The sequence below is a fragment of the Gracilinanus agilis genome, chromosome 1 (genome assembly GCF_016433145.1).
Source record: "Gracilinanus agilis isolate LMUSP501 chromosome 1, AgileGrace, whole genome shotgun sequence".
Classification (NCBI taxonomy): domain Eukaryota; kingdom Metazoa; phylum Chordata; class Mammalia; order Didelphimorphia; family Didelphidae; genus Gracilinanus; species Gracilinanus agilis.
The window spans coordinates 632,550,045-632,565,386 of record NC_058130.1 but is presented as its reverse complement, the minus strand read 5'-3'; the positions used below and the strand labels follow the sequence as shown (position 1 = coordinate 632,565,386).

The 15,342-nt window shown below is 40.5% G+C and overlaps 1 protein-coding gene across 3 annotated transcripts in view; it reads right to left on the bottom strand.

Moving 5' to 3' along the window:
* Positions 1–11,639, bottom strand: part of ESRP1 (epithelial splicing regulatory protein 1) — an 85,233-nt gene extending 73,594 nt beyond the window's left edge. For all 3 annotated transcript variants that reach the window (XM_044658199.1, XM_044658201.1, XM_044658200.1), the window contains exons 1-4: positions 11,508–11,639; positions 10,807–10,935; positions 9,137–9,250; positions 5,780–5,894 (exon numbers count right to left, since the gene is read on the bottom strand). In XM_044658199.1, the coding sequence (XP_044514134.1) occupies positions 5,780–5,894; positions 9,137–9,250; positions 10,807–10,935; positions 11,508–11,639 (490 nt within the window). The remainder of the gene's footprint in view (positions 1–5,779; positions 5,895–9,136; positions 9,251–10,806; positions 10,936–11,507) is intronic.
* Between the last annotated feature and the right edge of the window lie 3,703 nt (positions 11,640–15,342).

Here is a 15,342-nt window from a genome sequence, read left to right as displayed (position 1 = left end):
CCAAAATGTAGTGTTTCCTAAAAGATCTAGAATAATTCCTGGATCAAAAATCCCAGAAACCATGCTGCAATGATTCACCTGCTTAAGGAAAAGGCAGCTGGCATCCATCAACCTACATAATGTTTCTGCCTGCCAGGTTTCCCTTTTTAACCCTGATGATAATGTATTACTTGAAAACTCAAAAGTCCGATATCAGAAGAGATCCTAGAGAGTTCTCCTCCAGGAGATCTAATATCTGTGCAATGGTTAGGGGGAATAAGGAAACCCATAAGTATATGTCCTAGGTAACAGAGAACTGCTGGAGACACTTAGAGCACCAAATACAATAAGAGCACTAGTTTTATTTGAGACAAAGTCCTTAATTTGTTCAAAAAATAATGAATTATTTTTCCCAATCATTTTCCTCATCCATAAGAGGAACAACATTCTCTTATTTCTTAGGTCAGTGATGGTGTAACTTTTAGAGGTGAGTCCATTCCCCGCTCCCCAACCCCATACAGGGAAGGATGGAAGTGTTCTCATTGGACTGCTGGGTGGGTGAAGTGAGGAATGTCCTTAGCAAGTAGAAAGGGGATGGGGAGTAGTCCAAGTACTCTGCTGCCTGTGAGTTGCCCACCTTACCTACTATGCCCTCCCAGTGGGCTTCTGAGCAGAAGGGCAAGAGATGTAAAAAGATGTTGTCAGGAGCAGCCCTGCCCAAGTCCCTCTGCCTTTCTAATAATGAATGGGACAGGGGTGGGAATGTGCTATGCATGCCCAGAGAGTGTTCTGCATACCATCTTTGGCACCTATGCCATAGGTTCACTATCAATATCCTAGCTCAGTGATTCCCAAAGTGGGTGCTACCGCCCCCTGGTGGGTGCTGCAGCGATCCAGAAGAGCAGTGATCTTTCCTATTAATTGTTATTAAAATTTTTTTAAAATTAATTTCCACAGGGCTAAGTAATATTTTTTCTGGAAAGGGGGCGGTAGGCCAAAAAAGTTTGGGAACCACTGTCCTAATTGGTTTGTAAAATATTTATTGAAATCTCTAACAATGCCATTTCAGCTGAATGCAAAATTATAACAAGTTTAGCACCACGTTATTGATGATGATGTTTATGCCTTCTTCCACTTTCTTTGCCAAAGTATAGGACTATGGGTGTGGAATATTGCATATCCTGTGAAAGTTGTTATGCTGGTTAGTTTGGCAATTGACTTTTCCTCCACCTCTTTTTTATTCTTTATTCCAAGGGTTAGATTGTTATATGCGTAGAGGAATATATATATATATACATACATACATGTATATATATGTATATGAAAATGAATGTGATGTAAATAAAAACAAAAAATCATAAAATGCTTCTAAACATAAAACTAAGCCAAAAGGCAGTTGCAGTGCTAATTTTCCCTCTAAGAACATCCACCAGGTCTAAATTTATGATACTAGGACATAAAAATCAATTGGGAAGATAAAATAAGCAGTGCATTCCATAATCTGAAGAAATCAAATTAGATAACATAGGAAAAACTCCTTGCAAATCTTAATGCTATGATAATACACATATAATCAGATCAAATCACTTGCCAGTACCAGGTCAGGGGAGGGAGGGAGATAAATTCAATTATATAACTTGGGAAAACTTCTGTGGAAACTTTGTTATTACGTGCAATTGTTAATAAATAAATTTTGTAAAAAACCTTACTGCTTTCTATTAATGCTAGCTGGCATCTAGCAGCACATTGCCAGGCTTCCCTATGTCTTCATTTTGTATAAAGGGGAATACCACTCTTTTGCCATAAGATACCAAGAAAAAAATCACAAAGAATGAAGCTCTGTCCAGAAAATGGACCATTTGCAGATGAAAGAGATTTTGTAATCCCCTAATCCTATAAAAACGATCAATCTCTGCTTGACAAGAATTGGCTAAAAGATGTTCCTTTCACTCCCACACTGGTTGACCAGGTTGAGCAGGTAATCCTCAGGCACATGACTCCCTATCTACTTGGCTAACAGTGCCGCAAAATTGCCAACAGGACATTTAAGCTTAAAGACCTGAACATGTTCATCAAGTTCTGGATTCCACACTGTCATCCCAACACTTTAGAAAGAGAGCCTTTTTGTGGCCTAAAAGTACAGAATGGACCTCCATTTCAAGCATCATAAAGCTCTTTTGCATAGATAAGGATACTCATAAAAATTTTGAAATGCAGTTCCAGATGGCTCCATGAGGAAATGTTGCTCATGTACCGGTGAAAGGAACTCTCTGAATAGGCATTACAAAATAAATTAAATCATCACAGATCTGGCACATATGCAATCAATGTGCACACACACGTTCATGTGTACACACACTCACTGTGCTATTTAGATTCAAATCTAAGGACACCTTGAACAGCATTTTAATCAAGGAAAAGAGTCCTAAAAAGATTGAAAACTCCCTTCATATTTCACAGAGTATTTTTCTAAGATGGCAAAAATAGGAAGGATGGTAGAAAGGATAGAGGACCGTTTTGGGACTGTGAACTCTTGCTTCTGACACCAGCACTACTAGCTGTGTGACCATGGATATGACACAATCTCTCAATACCCTTGTTCAACAAAAACTAAGTTTTCTACTCCCACAAAACTGCAAAACCAAAACAAAAAGCCCAGTAAAAAATAAACTTCTTTCCACAGTTCTGAAAAATCCTAGAAATGCTATCAAAACTATCAAAACACTCCAGAGAAACTGCACTCTGATAAGTTGTTTTTCTTATAAAATAACTATCCAAAAAAGGTGCCCTACTTTTATACTGGACTTATTATCTGCCCATATTAAATTCACACGAGGTACTTCTATACAGACATTATACAAGCCTTTGAACGCATTTAAATAAGTTCAGGCTAAATGTTTATTTCTTTAGCTACAGTAGCCATTTCACAGTTCGGAATTGTTATCGCCAGGATTTCTGGGAATCTACCCAAAAGACTCTGTAGGGGATCTGATATCATAACTTTAATCAAGCTCTACCCAAAAGACCTTTTGCATAGAGCCTTGTTCATCCATCAAAATTTGTGAAACTTCAAAAGCATAGCTTTTAAATTTTAAGTCCTATTACCAGTCTAGAGTGAAACTACATTAGAGCACAAGAGATTAAATAGTCCTGTGAATATCAATTAACAAAAATATTTTGGATAAACATATCAGAAGTGCTTACTGGATGAATTAAAATAGTTATCTTGACTATCGATATAGAATACTGCATATAATGTCAGTCTTTTTCAGCATGTTGGTTAGTTTTGATGAAAGTGTTTTTTTTCCTCTTTTTTAAAAAAATTCTTTGTGGCAAGGGATTGCTCTAGGAGTGGAAAGGGAAGGGAATATATTGGGAAATATAAAGGTAAAGATAAAAAAGTTTATTTTTAAAAATAAAGACTGTCAGGGAAAAAAAGTATAAAAAAAAATCACCCAATTCATACTAAGTAGACCAGATTATATATATGAAAATAATAAACCTCCAAAACAATGTTAAACTTTTTAACAAGTCTTGCTTGAGTTGCAGAAGAGAAATGTAATGATTAGCACAATTACGAAAACTACTAGTCTAGTTGTGACTGACAGTTTTTAAAAATTCTCACTTATATCTCAAATAGTAAATTGCAATTTCCATTTTCATCTAGAACATAAAATGTTTCTTATTTCTATTAGCATTACTGAAATTATTAATCGTTCTATAATGATTCCTTCTCTCTTAAGATAACCTGCTGCCTATTTCATTCCATTGTGCATAGATTTTCCAAGAGTTTTTTTGACTATACATTTTTAAAGAGTTGAAGGTAGTATGAATGACTTGGCAATTTTAAATATTCAAACTCTTTCGAAGTTAGTATTTTTTTAAAAAAGACTAAGTAATCAGGTTTAAGTGACTTGCCCAGGGTCACACAGCAAAGAAATATCTGAGGTTGGATTTGATGCCAGGTCCCTCCAACTCCAGGTCTGGCGCTCTATCCAATGTGCTACCTAGTGTGCCCCAAAGTTCATATTAAGATACTGATGAGTCGTAAAACCACCTCTCTAAGAGAACTTGGGGGAACTGTCTTTTATCCTCCTCCAAGAACCAGTCATGCTGAAGTAACAGTACTTTGTAAAACACCTTAATTCCAACCAATCAATCCTAAACAAGACAAATTACCCCTAACTTAGTAAAGGGAAAGTTGGTCAGGAAGGCTTTTTTAAAAAAAATCCTTACCATTAGAATCCATACCAACTATCAGTTCCAAGGCAGAAGAGTACTAAGATTAGCTAGGCAACTAGGTTTAAGTGATTTGCCCAGGGTCACACAGCTAGGAAGGGTTTGATGCTAGATTTGAACCCAGCACCTCCCATCTCCAGGCCTGGCCCTATTCACTGAGCCACCTAGCTGCACTAAGAAGGCTACTACGAAAAATAAAATGTTTTAGTTATTACAATGTTTAAAATACTGATATTCACTAAGAAGCCCAGTAAAAATATTCAAAGTTTAAAGGCAAATTTGTCTTTTAATAGTTTTAAGGATATCTAGAAATTTGAATTTGAGATCCAACTGTTTCAGTATCTTTGGGGGAAAAGCTTGACCAGTTCTATAATTCAATTTCCCAATTTACGTATCAGAATACTATTACTGACTATTTGTATTGTGAAAAGAAAGTAATATTTATCATTCAAGATCACTAGTAAGCTTTATGGACACCAAACTTCTCCATATTACATGATATAAAAATACATACAGGGGCAGCTGGGTAGCTCAGTGGAGTGAGAGTCAGGCCTAGAGACAGGAGGTCCTAGGTTCAAACCCGGCCTCAGCCACTTCCCAGCTGTGTGACCCTGGGCAAGTCACTTGACCCCCATTGCCCACCCTTATCAATCATCCACCTATGAGACAATACACAGAAGTACAAGGGTTTAAAAAAAAAATACATACAATGTTATTATTTCAGGTAAATCAAACATAATCACACAGATAGCCCAAGTTTTCATACAGATATGTTGTATAGTTTAGCTGAGTTTATTGGGAACAATTAAAAAAAAAAAAGACTTTGGATAGAGTCAAAGGTGCTCATGAGAAGAAAAAGACGAAAAATAAGAATAACGATCCTAATTCATTCCAAAGAAACCAAAAGCCAAGCAAAGAACCAATATATCCCTGCAAAAGGACCAAATACCCTTGGAAAAGGCACTGAATTTTGAGATAACGGAACCACCTCAGATAGTACCCACTATGACCCTGTCCAAACTGCTTAACCTCCTTGGGCTTTGGTTTCTTCACTTGTAAAATGGAAGTATTGGTCTAGACTGGCCAGAACTATCATCTGGCTATCCATGATTCTACCATCGGTGCTAAGATCTGATAGGTGAGATTGGGGTATAAAATGAGGGGAAAGGTAATGATTTCTATTTCAATTAATCTCCATGAAAAAACATTAAGCCAAACAAGTCACTTTCACAGAAGTGAATTATAAATTTAGTTAACCTACTAACAAAATCCATCTCCATTTATGTTTTCCTTGCAGACCACTGCTCAAACTCATTAGAACAGAAAAGTATTTTAGCATGATATGCTTGTACTTCAAATATTAGTTTTACCATTTCAGTGTAGAATCATGCTGGGCCATGTCTACTTTACCTATGATCTTCTTTAAAGAAGTCAATTATAACACTGTTTTTCAAAGTACATTCACCAAGATTCTAAGTTGATGCCTCCACATGGGTCTTATAAACACACATCTTTTCACTGGATAGCAGAGTTGTTTTAATCCCAATCATTAAAAGGATACAGTCTGTCATTGCTGCAACATCCAATTTGTCAATATCAGGTGAACCCGGGCAACACTTCTTGAATTCTTTCCGGAGATCAAAAAAGGAGTAGAAGCATTCAGGCAATAATACATTCTGAGAAAGGACAAGGTAGTTACTCGTAGCTAAATTGTATCTTATCCAATGTTCCCCAAATCACTTAAAAACAATGGCCTGCTATAATTTGAATTTGTATGATTTCATTCCATGAAATCTCAAAATCAATGAAAAAAACAATTTAACACTTGGTAAAGGCTACCACATATACCATGTCATCTCATTCTAAAGCTTTAAATACATTCCATCCATATTCCTATATATTTTATTTGACTATCTTGATGTCAATATTGCATTTTAACTATAAGCCTTGATCAGTATATATAAGTGGCAAAGCTGATCCTTCCAATTTTGCCATTACCAAAGAACACACAAAGATGTATTCAAATTAGGTATTGTTTGTATCTCAAATTTAAATTACTGTATCATTTTATAGTTAAACTCTAGTAAGGCACAAACTGATTTATTAAAAGCAATCATTGCCTTAGAGGTGCTATGATAGATGCAAGGGCTACAAAGACAAAACTTAGTAGTCCCTACCTTCAAAGGGCTTACAATGTAGTGAAATTCTGGAAAGTATAAAAATATTAGAAATTCTTAATTTCCATAGGAGAGCCTGTTGTAAGTATAATCAAGTCCTGATTATCTTCATGTGTTTTACTTGCTTTGCAAATTAACAGAGGGGAATTTATCCTTATTTTCTTTGTTTCTAAGCACTTATCTGGTGTCTCCCCACCAGATGGGAGGCAGCAAATTAAATGAAAAGAAGATTAGAAGTCAGAGGTCCCGGTTCTGATCTCTAAAGTTCTAAAGTTTACTGCCACATGAACCTTGGGCAAATCATTTCTCTCTCTGGGGTTTAGTTCCTCAACTGTAAAATGAAGGGGTTCGAATAAATAGCCCCTAAAAGTCCATTTTGGTTCTAAAATTATGATGCTATGTACAGAGTTTAAGATTCATTTTAATAGTACTCTTACCTAATAAACATAAATTTGCTCATTTAAAGTCAGTATATTCCAAAACTAAATAAGTAAAATAATTTTATCAATTGTTTAATACTATAAGCAACTCTGTTTTTGTCTAACTAGAGATCAAAATAGATTTTATACTGATCTTTTAGAACAGTTCTGGCATGCCTCCCACCTCTTGGCAGAAGTAGACTATTGGTGGAGAATGAGGCATGCTTTTTCTGATGTGGCTATGTTGAATTGTTTTCTTTAACTGCAATTCTTTGATATTAGGAAGGATTCTATTTGAAGAGGAAGGGGAACAGCAAAGAAGCACTGGAAAGTGATAGCAAAATAAATAAGAAGTTAAATTAATAAAACTAAAAAAAAAAAAAAAAAGCACTTGGGCCCAGAGAAGCTTCTTTGGGAAGTCCATTAAGATTGTTAGCTCCCTTAGAGGGGGGAGAGCTGTCTTTTACCTTTCTTTGTATCTACAGTGCCCAGCACATTGGAGGCACTTAATAATGTTTATTTGACTAGATACTAAATAGAAGGCCAAAAAAAAAAAAAAAGACCATTCATCAGATTCATGCACAGATATCAAATATATGGTTTCACGAATATATGGTTCCATCATTATCAAAACAATTTGAGTACCCATTTGTACAAAAACTCTTAAGGAAGTCTTAAAAATTGTTTTTTACTATTGTTTTAAGCATTTGTTAGTCACATAAGGTATAGTCAGAAACAAGGCTAGTTTGCATCACTTCCTTATGAAACCAATCTCATTCAATCTTTGTAGTCAGTGCTTATAGTTTAAGAGGTAAAAAGTCACTTCTTAGGATTCCTGAAACAGTATGTGCTTTTGCCACAAACATTTACCCTAAGGCAAGTTTATCCTGCAATTTTTTGGAGTTTTCTATATCTATTTCTATATCAAGTCTCAAATAGAAAATGGTCACAGTATGCATAGTTGGTCTTCTATTTCTTCTTTCAGTTATCTATTTTTCCCCCCTACATACAAACTTCAATAGTCTTTTAAGGAGACTTTATTGTTGAATTTCTATACACATTACATAGGAAACGGTATAGTTTTTGAGCATTTTAACTCCTTAAGAACTTTAAAAAAATGTTTTCCCAGGACCTAATAGTTCCTGCCCCTAGCAGGCAGACACTCAATAAAAGCCTGAATTGAATGTTATTTTTGCTATTATTCAGACCTTTTTTTGTAACTAAGCTGAGTAAAGGCATTGTTGTAAAGCACTTCTTAAAAGAAGATCAGCAGTACATAAAAGTACCTTTTCAATACTATGTATAATAAAACAAAAGGAAAGCAGCTTTGACTAATTGCCTATTAAAAGTTATTATTCTAAGTCACTGAAAGAGTTTATACAGTTAAATAAAAAGCATTCAGGTCACTATGAAAAAACCCAAACACCTGTATGTCTATCATCATCAAATCATTTGGTCCAATCCCATTTAATTCCTAAACATCAATTTATTTTGAATATATAGCTGTACTGTACATGTTGTCTCTAAACTTTCTCCAGAGAGAACACTGAATCAACACCAATTTTCAGATTTTTTCACTCCTTAAATTTCTCCATTTTAGAAAAAAAAAGCAAAAGCAAAATTGGGCAATTCAGCTACTCCTAGAGTTTTGAGAAACTAACAATGTGGTCTTTAATACTTAAATACTACAACAAATTCATGAAAAATACAAATGTGCTGTGTAGCTTAGTCTAACAGTTTTCCCCTTCTGCAAATTTCTCCAGATTATATAAGAATCTTTTAATGTCTTCCCCCCTTCCCAGAAAAGGCAGAACTAAAGAATGATGGTAGTAAATTAGAATCAAGCTTTTTTAGCACAAAGGAAGTCCAATGGCGCACAAGGTTGTTGTTTTTTTAATATAAAAAAAATTTTAAGTAAGCTCTTAAACTAGAAACATCCTGTCCTGTGCTGCACAAAGACTGGCAAATGGTAGGTGGATATTAAATGTTTATTGATTGATAGGTTTCATCTTTCTAAAAAGTATATTCCAACATAATCACAAATACCACATCAGACTCTGAAAAGGCTAAAGAATGCTAAGCATTTCTAAAACCTAATCTAAATAAAAATCCCAAAAGAATGCTGGGATTTTTTAGCTTAAAAAAACCTGTGTACTTAATCACTTCAAATTTCAATAGTTCAACCCACTTTAGTAATTTAAGGAAACAGTCTCTATGAAAGTGTCATGTCTTCATTTCTCGAGTTAAAGGAAAATTTTATAAAACAACCCCCAAGCCTCTGATACACAAAAATCTAGTCTTTTCTTCATAGAGTCCTCTTACCTTTTTGGAAGCTTCAGGGTGCAAGATTTGCCTGACATGAAGCTGGCCATCAGTACAGAGACAGAAGGAAGTCCCCACCCCGATATTCAGTTCGTTGCTCACAGACTGATTGAACTGAAAGGAAGACACACAGGAGGATACAACTGATAAACAGATTTACAAGCTGTTCAGCTGCGAAAAGTGTTCCACTTAGCTATACTCAAGGAAACACATGTTAACTTCTGGCAAGTGATGCACAGATGCTGCCCAGGGCAACAATAAAGGAGAAAAGCTTTCATAAAACTTCCTCGAACATCTATCTCCTTCCCCCCACCCCAAGAGATTTTTTGATCTAATCCAGGGTATCAATGTCAGAGGACACGGAAGGAGAAAACCTCTGAAGAGGTGTCCTTTTGCTCATAAATTCTTATTTTAAGAACTGGTTATTATTGGTCCGTGTGTCAGATTTTTCATTTCTTCAGTAGGCTGTCCGAGTGAAATTATTGTCCCGGTATAGCTTTTGGTAGATGTCTGAAGCATCCACTTACAAAGAAATCACCCTTCTGAGATAGTTAAACTCAGAATCCAGAAAAAGTATTTGCTCCTGTCCTGTGTTTTACTTCTTTGAATGTTGTCTCTAATGAGTGTCAAATGACATCGTAAAATAAATAACCTGGTGTCAAGCAAAGCAGAATTTTCTGGGACTGAAAATACAAGCATTTACCGGAAATACACTGCATCCCTACACGATGCATCTATAAGCAGTGGTCTGCGTTGTCTAACTAATCCTGTGTGTGCCTTCACCTTTTGAGTCTAGTATTCTGTTCCTGGGTCAATGCCGCACAAACAAATAAGGCAGTCTGTTCAAATCTCAGACTTTCGCCTAAGTGGTTTAGTCTCAGAGATCCCAAGCTGGAAAAGAGAAGAGCCAGCCCACAAAGTTTCCTTGTGTCTTTCAAAAAGGCCACAGGTGAGCTATAAAGCACTTCCCTCAATCCAGACAGACCGCAGTTTACAAGAAAAAAATAGGAGATTCCTCCCACGACGAGAAGCCCCCAAGCTACGGAAGTACAGCCACAGAGGACCTACAAACCTCTAGAGAGGTAGCAGCTAGGAGGGAGCATTGCCTTCAGGTGTCCCGAGAGGCGGGGGTTAGGCAGGCTGGGCAAAGGACCGCAGAGAAGCCAGGACTGAACTGCCTCACCGGCGGATAGCGCCAGCCTAAAGGACCTCTAGACACTATCCAACCCAGTTGCGTGTCCTGCCTTATATTGAGTTACAATCGCTGTGCGGCTTTGAGGGTTGGGGGTGGCAAGGAAATCTGTGATTATGAAGCTATTCCCTCCCTTGGGCTTGAAGCCAGTTTGACAATAAAAATTGCTATCTTGACCCAAGTTTGAGACAAGGAGAGAATTCGATTAGTTATTCAAATATTTGTGGGAGTGGAGGAGGGAATCTTCAAAAAGGGCTCCAGGTAGTTGTTCCCCAACTAGCTCCAATCCCAGTACAGAGGCTTCCTCCCACGAGGTCTGGAGCTTCCCCAAGCCAGGGCTCGGCCGTAGTGCACCGCCCCTCCCCAGCCCTAGCAGCAGAGTCAGGGCGCCGACAGACACCAGGAGCTCTGGCAGGAAGGGAGTGGAGGGCCTGGGGAAAGTAAAGGTGGGGTTGGTGGGGCAGGGGCGGTCTGTCACCTGTCTGAGGGCTTGCTCCAGCTGCGGGGCTGAGGACAGGCTTTCGGCGTCGATCTTGGTTTCTTCTTTGCAGTCCTCCGTCAATTCCAAGTGGTCTGGTTTAACTAGTACTTCATGCAACTGTCCCACCTCCGGAGGGAGGAAAAGTAGGGGTCAGTGCCCCCCTCCCGTCCCTCCGCCCCCTTTTTAATTTCCACTGGTTGCTTTCCTTACCCTTCTTTCCTCACTCCAATCCCTGAGGCCTTCCCCCCCTCAAGTCTCTGGGGAACCTGGTCGGATAATCAAAGCCTTTATTTCATACACTGGCTGCAGTCGGTTAAGTCTGGCGGTGTCCTGCCTATCTGCTAGTTCTAGTGGGATAGGGAGACAGCGGGCGCAGTACACTCTCAAACCCCATTGGGAACTGCAGGTTGCCCCGGGGACGTGAGGAGAGGGCTTTGCTGGGTTCTTATATTGTGTCCTCCGGGTATTGTACCCTCAGCACCAAATTTGAACTTACCTCTCCCTTGTCCAGAATTCGAGGGACTGAAAGGACTTCACTGAAGGCTCTAGAGGCCTCTAGACCCCGGCACTCAGGTAGCAGAGCCCACCTCCACCACCCCGTCCTTATCTGTGGCCTCTCCACCCCTCTCCTCCCTTTCTTTAAAGCGAACTTCTTCCCGGCTCCCACAAGTGGGACAAAAGGGCCAAGAAACAAATACCTTCTTGTTGGCCAGATCCACCACTTTCCACAGTAGCAGGATCAGCTCCTTCTCATCCGAACCCAGCTTGGCTCCCGTGGCCCCGGCAGTGATCCCAAAAAGCACCACCAAGTAATCAGGAGACGCCGTCATGACGATAAGTGGGGAGGGGGAAAAGGGGGGCTGGGAAGTGAAGAGGCGGCGAGGGAGTAGCGAAAAGAAAAACCGATGCCAATCTCTTTTACAAAGAGAAAAAGGAAGAAAACCCACCCCCCTCCTCGCCGCCACTGGTGCAAAAGGCAGTGCAACCAATCTACCCTACACCTGGCCGTGCTACACACCAAGGGCAGGAGGGAGGGGGGGTGGGGGAAGGAAAGCTTCGGAGGCTTGGCCCTTTTTGTATTTAATTGCCCGTGCGTCTATGCAAAAAGCAAAGGGAAGGGCTGCACCCCTGGGAGGCGCGCGCGCAATGGCTGAAGGTTTTTCTGTTTGGGGGATGTGGCTCTACCTGCCCACCCTCCCCCACGTGGTGCAGGTAAGAGAGACACCTGGCGGCGCCTCTCCATTGGCTCCTTCAAACCAAGACGTGGCAGCGGTGGGGGAGGAGGCAGAATTGTAGAGAGGGAGGAGTGGGCCCGGGCGGCAGCTGCGACCCGGAGACAATGGCTGGATGAATGAAAGGGACTGCCGGGGGGGTGGAGGGGTGGATACAGCCTAGAGGGAGGACCCGATCGAACCCCAGAGAGTGTGGGGCCTGGGGAGGGGAGGGGCCTGAGCCACCTGGGATTGGGGGAGGCTAGTGGTAAGGATTGAGGACTGGAGAAATTGAGAAGGATGGGGACGCCAGGAGCAGAACGGGAGGTAACTGAAAACGGGTGCTGAGCGGGTCACAACTGGGCCTGATCCTAGGGATCCAACGCAGGAACAACCGAAGCCCTAGGAGAAGACTGGGGTTGAGGAGTCCCAAAACGGGGGAGATGGGGAAGAAAAATACAGAGTTTGGGGGCAGAGGGGCGCGGAGTTATAGAGGGTGTGGTGGCAACCCTAGGAGGGAGGGAAGGAGTGAGCGAGCGAGCAGTAAACAGCAGAAGGGAGGTGGCTAGGGCAATTCCCGAAGACCGGAAAAGTCTCTTTGGAGCGCCACACACCTTCCAATGCAAACAGCAGCCCCAAAACCTGTTGCACCCTCCCCCACCCGTAGAACCGGGTGCACACTTCCTTCTCCCAGCGGGCTGGCGGGCTGGTGGGGAGCTTTTCACTTTTCTTAAGCGGTTAAATTATTTGGAGCCGAGCCCTAAGGGGCTTACCTAGAAGGGAGACACACCCAGGGACCCAAAGTCACACCCAAAGACTAAGTGACGCTATGGCCAAGTCTGCGTAGCACCACCAAGTGAAGCGTTAGGCAGGCAGCCTATGGTTAATTCAGACAAACTTCTTCACGCTTTTTTTTTTTAATTGATTGGTTATCTGTTAGTTTAATACGTTTCCATTCTCTGATGTGTATACACTAAACAGATTTAGATTTTTGTTCCAAACCCGATTTCATGCATGGGGATTGATGAACTAGTCCTACGGGAAAGGCTACCTGGCTTAAGGAGTCTAGAGCAGAACTGGGATGCAAGATCCAAGTTCAAGTCTTGCCTCTAACTCTAATGGCGGAATGACTCTGGGCAAATCACTTAACCCTTCAGTGCCTCAGGCTGTATAAAACTATTAAATTACAAAGAAAAGTGGCTTTTTCTACAGGTTAAGTTAATATAAAGCCCTAGAAGACGGCTCCTCCTTTGGGGGAGCTTCCTAAGCCTTTGGAACCGGGGGTCCAGTCAAAACAAACAAAAAGGTTTTATACAGTTGCCTGGGGCAAAGAAATGTTAAGTGACTTGCTCTAGTATTCACTCTGTGTGCTAATAATAATATATGTCTGAGACTGCAGTTAAACCCAAGTCTCTCAAATTCTGACCCTCTATAAACGTTGGTTCCTCGAGGTGAGAGACTTAGTCCTTTTCTGTGTCCGCACAGCTTTCATTTAGTAAAATTTCCTCTGCTCCCAAGTCTTCCTGGCTCCAGAGCTCCTCCGTATTGCCTTTCAATCAACTTAAAAATACAGAAATTGAAGCCAAAACAGATTTTTGTTTGAATTCTTACATTTATTTGTTTTGCCAAGAACATGTAGGGGGAAGAAAGGAAACCCTTAAACTCGGAAAATTACATTCAATCAATCCATTCTTAATCACAAATCAAACATTTTTGGCCTACCGCCCCCTTTCCAGAAAAAATATTACTTAGCGCTCCTGGAAATTAATTTTTTAAATTTTAATAGCAATTAATAAGAAAGATAAATGCACCTGTGGCTATCACCGCCCCCCTGGATCGATGCAGCACCCGCTCCCCCAGCCAATGAGCATTTAGGTACTTAATTTGTCTAGAATTGTGGACTTAAAAAGATGTAAAAGATGAAACATTCCTTTCCCTCAAGGAGGTCATATTCTATTATGGGAAGAAACAAATACACAAATAAACAAAACAACAACAATAAAAAAAACAACCTTATTTATCTGGAGTCACAAGCATCTGAGCGAAAAGATGAAAGACTTTTGAAGAAGCTGGCAGTTTAGCTGAGTTTTGAAGGGACTTAAGAGGGGGCTTGTTGAGGAGGGAGTTTGTCCCAAGCTCGGGGACACAGCCTGTGCAAAAGCTGGGAGACAGATTTTGAAGATAATTGATGAGGAAAAACAATTAGGATGTTTCTTTGGAGTGGGGGGTATAAAATAAAAGTAAAGGCGAATAAGAATAGATTCTGAAATTTAGACAGCTTTTTTTATTTCAAATTCACTTGTCCTGGGAAAAGGAATTCTCGTTTTCCAAGCTATTTTGGTTCATATTTTTCAGTCGCTAATATGTAAAATGTAAAACGAATAATTATGACGTTCATGAATCCTTGTGCTATACCTAAATTATGTCAAAACAAAACACCATTATCACTCCACTTATATTACCAGGCTGACCATTAGAGCACACCTGGCATATTGGAGCAAGTGGAGACAGGACTAAGAGGGGGGTTTTCATAATCTTTTTTGAGAGGTGCCAGAAAGTTATAGCAGCTGGCAGAGGAGACAGAAAGTCGCAGCAGTTAAAAGCCTCTTCTGCTAGGTGAGAGTGAAAGGCGTAGAGTCTGCAGATTAAATGAAATTGTTGGGTTTTTGTTTTGTTTTGTTTCGTTTCTGGCGACGTGGGGAGTGGCGGTGGTGGTAGTGGTGGTGGTGGTGGTGGAGGTGGCTGCGGCGGCGGAGGGCTTTGTAGTTAAAGCGGGGGATGGGTGGGTGGGAGTAGTCACTATTATAGCACTAATGACCCGGCAGTTCGTTTGGTAAAGAGAATTAAATAAGACTTGCAGTGGAAATGGTATGCAAATGTAATCTATTATCATTAATTTCCCCAGAAACTGGCTGAGAACCCTTTAGAGGTTTAGGAAAATCTGGAGCAGTCTGCAATTGATCCAGCCCAAATGCACCTTTCTCCTCTAACCAATCCAAGAACAGGAAAGGAGCATTTCAGCCAGCATGCTCCGTAGAAGTGAGGCAATTGGACTTGGAGTTCTGGTTATGCCCCTGCCTCACTTATTCCATTGTACTGTCCACCTCAGTCTATTATAAACTGGGTTTTCCCCGCCCCTTAGCAAAGGGAGTGAGGCTTAAAGCTGTCAACCAACCTCTCAGAAGGTGGGAGGGGGGGAACCGACTGAAGAGACACCTGGAAAAACCGCCTAGATTGCATTGCAATGGGAGAGGCCTTCCGGAGTAGCCAGTTCCTAGGAGCAACCTCCCCGCGGGGTTTTCTCTATGGGCTGATCCCAGGT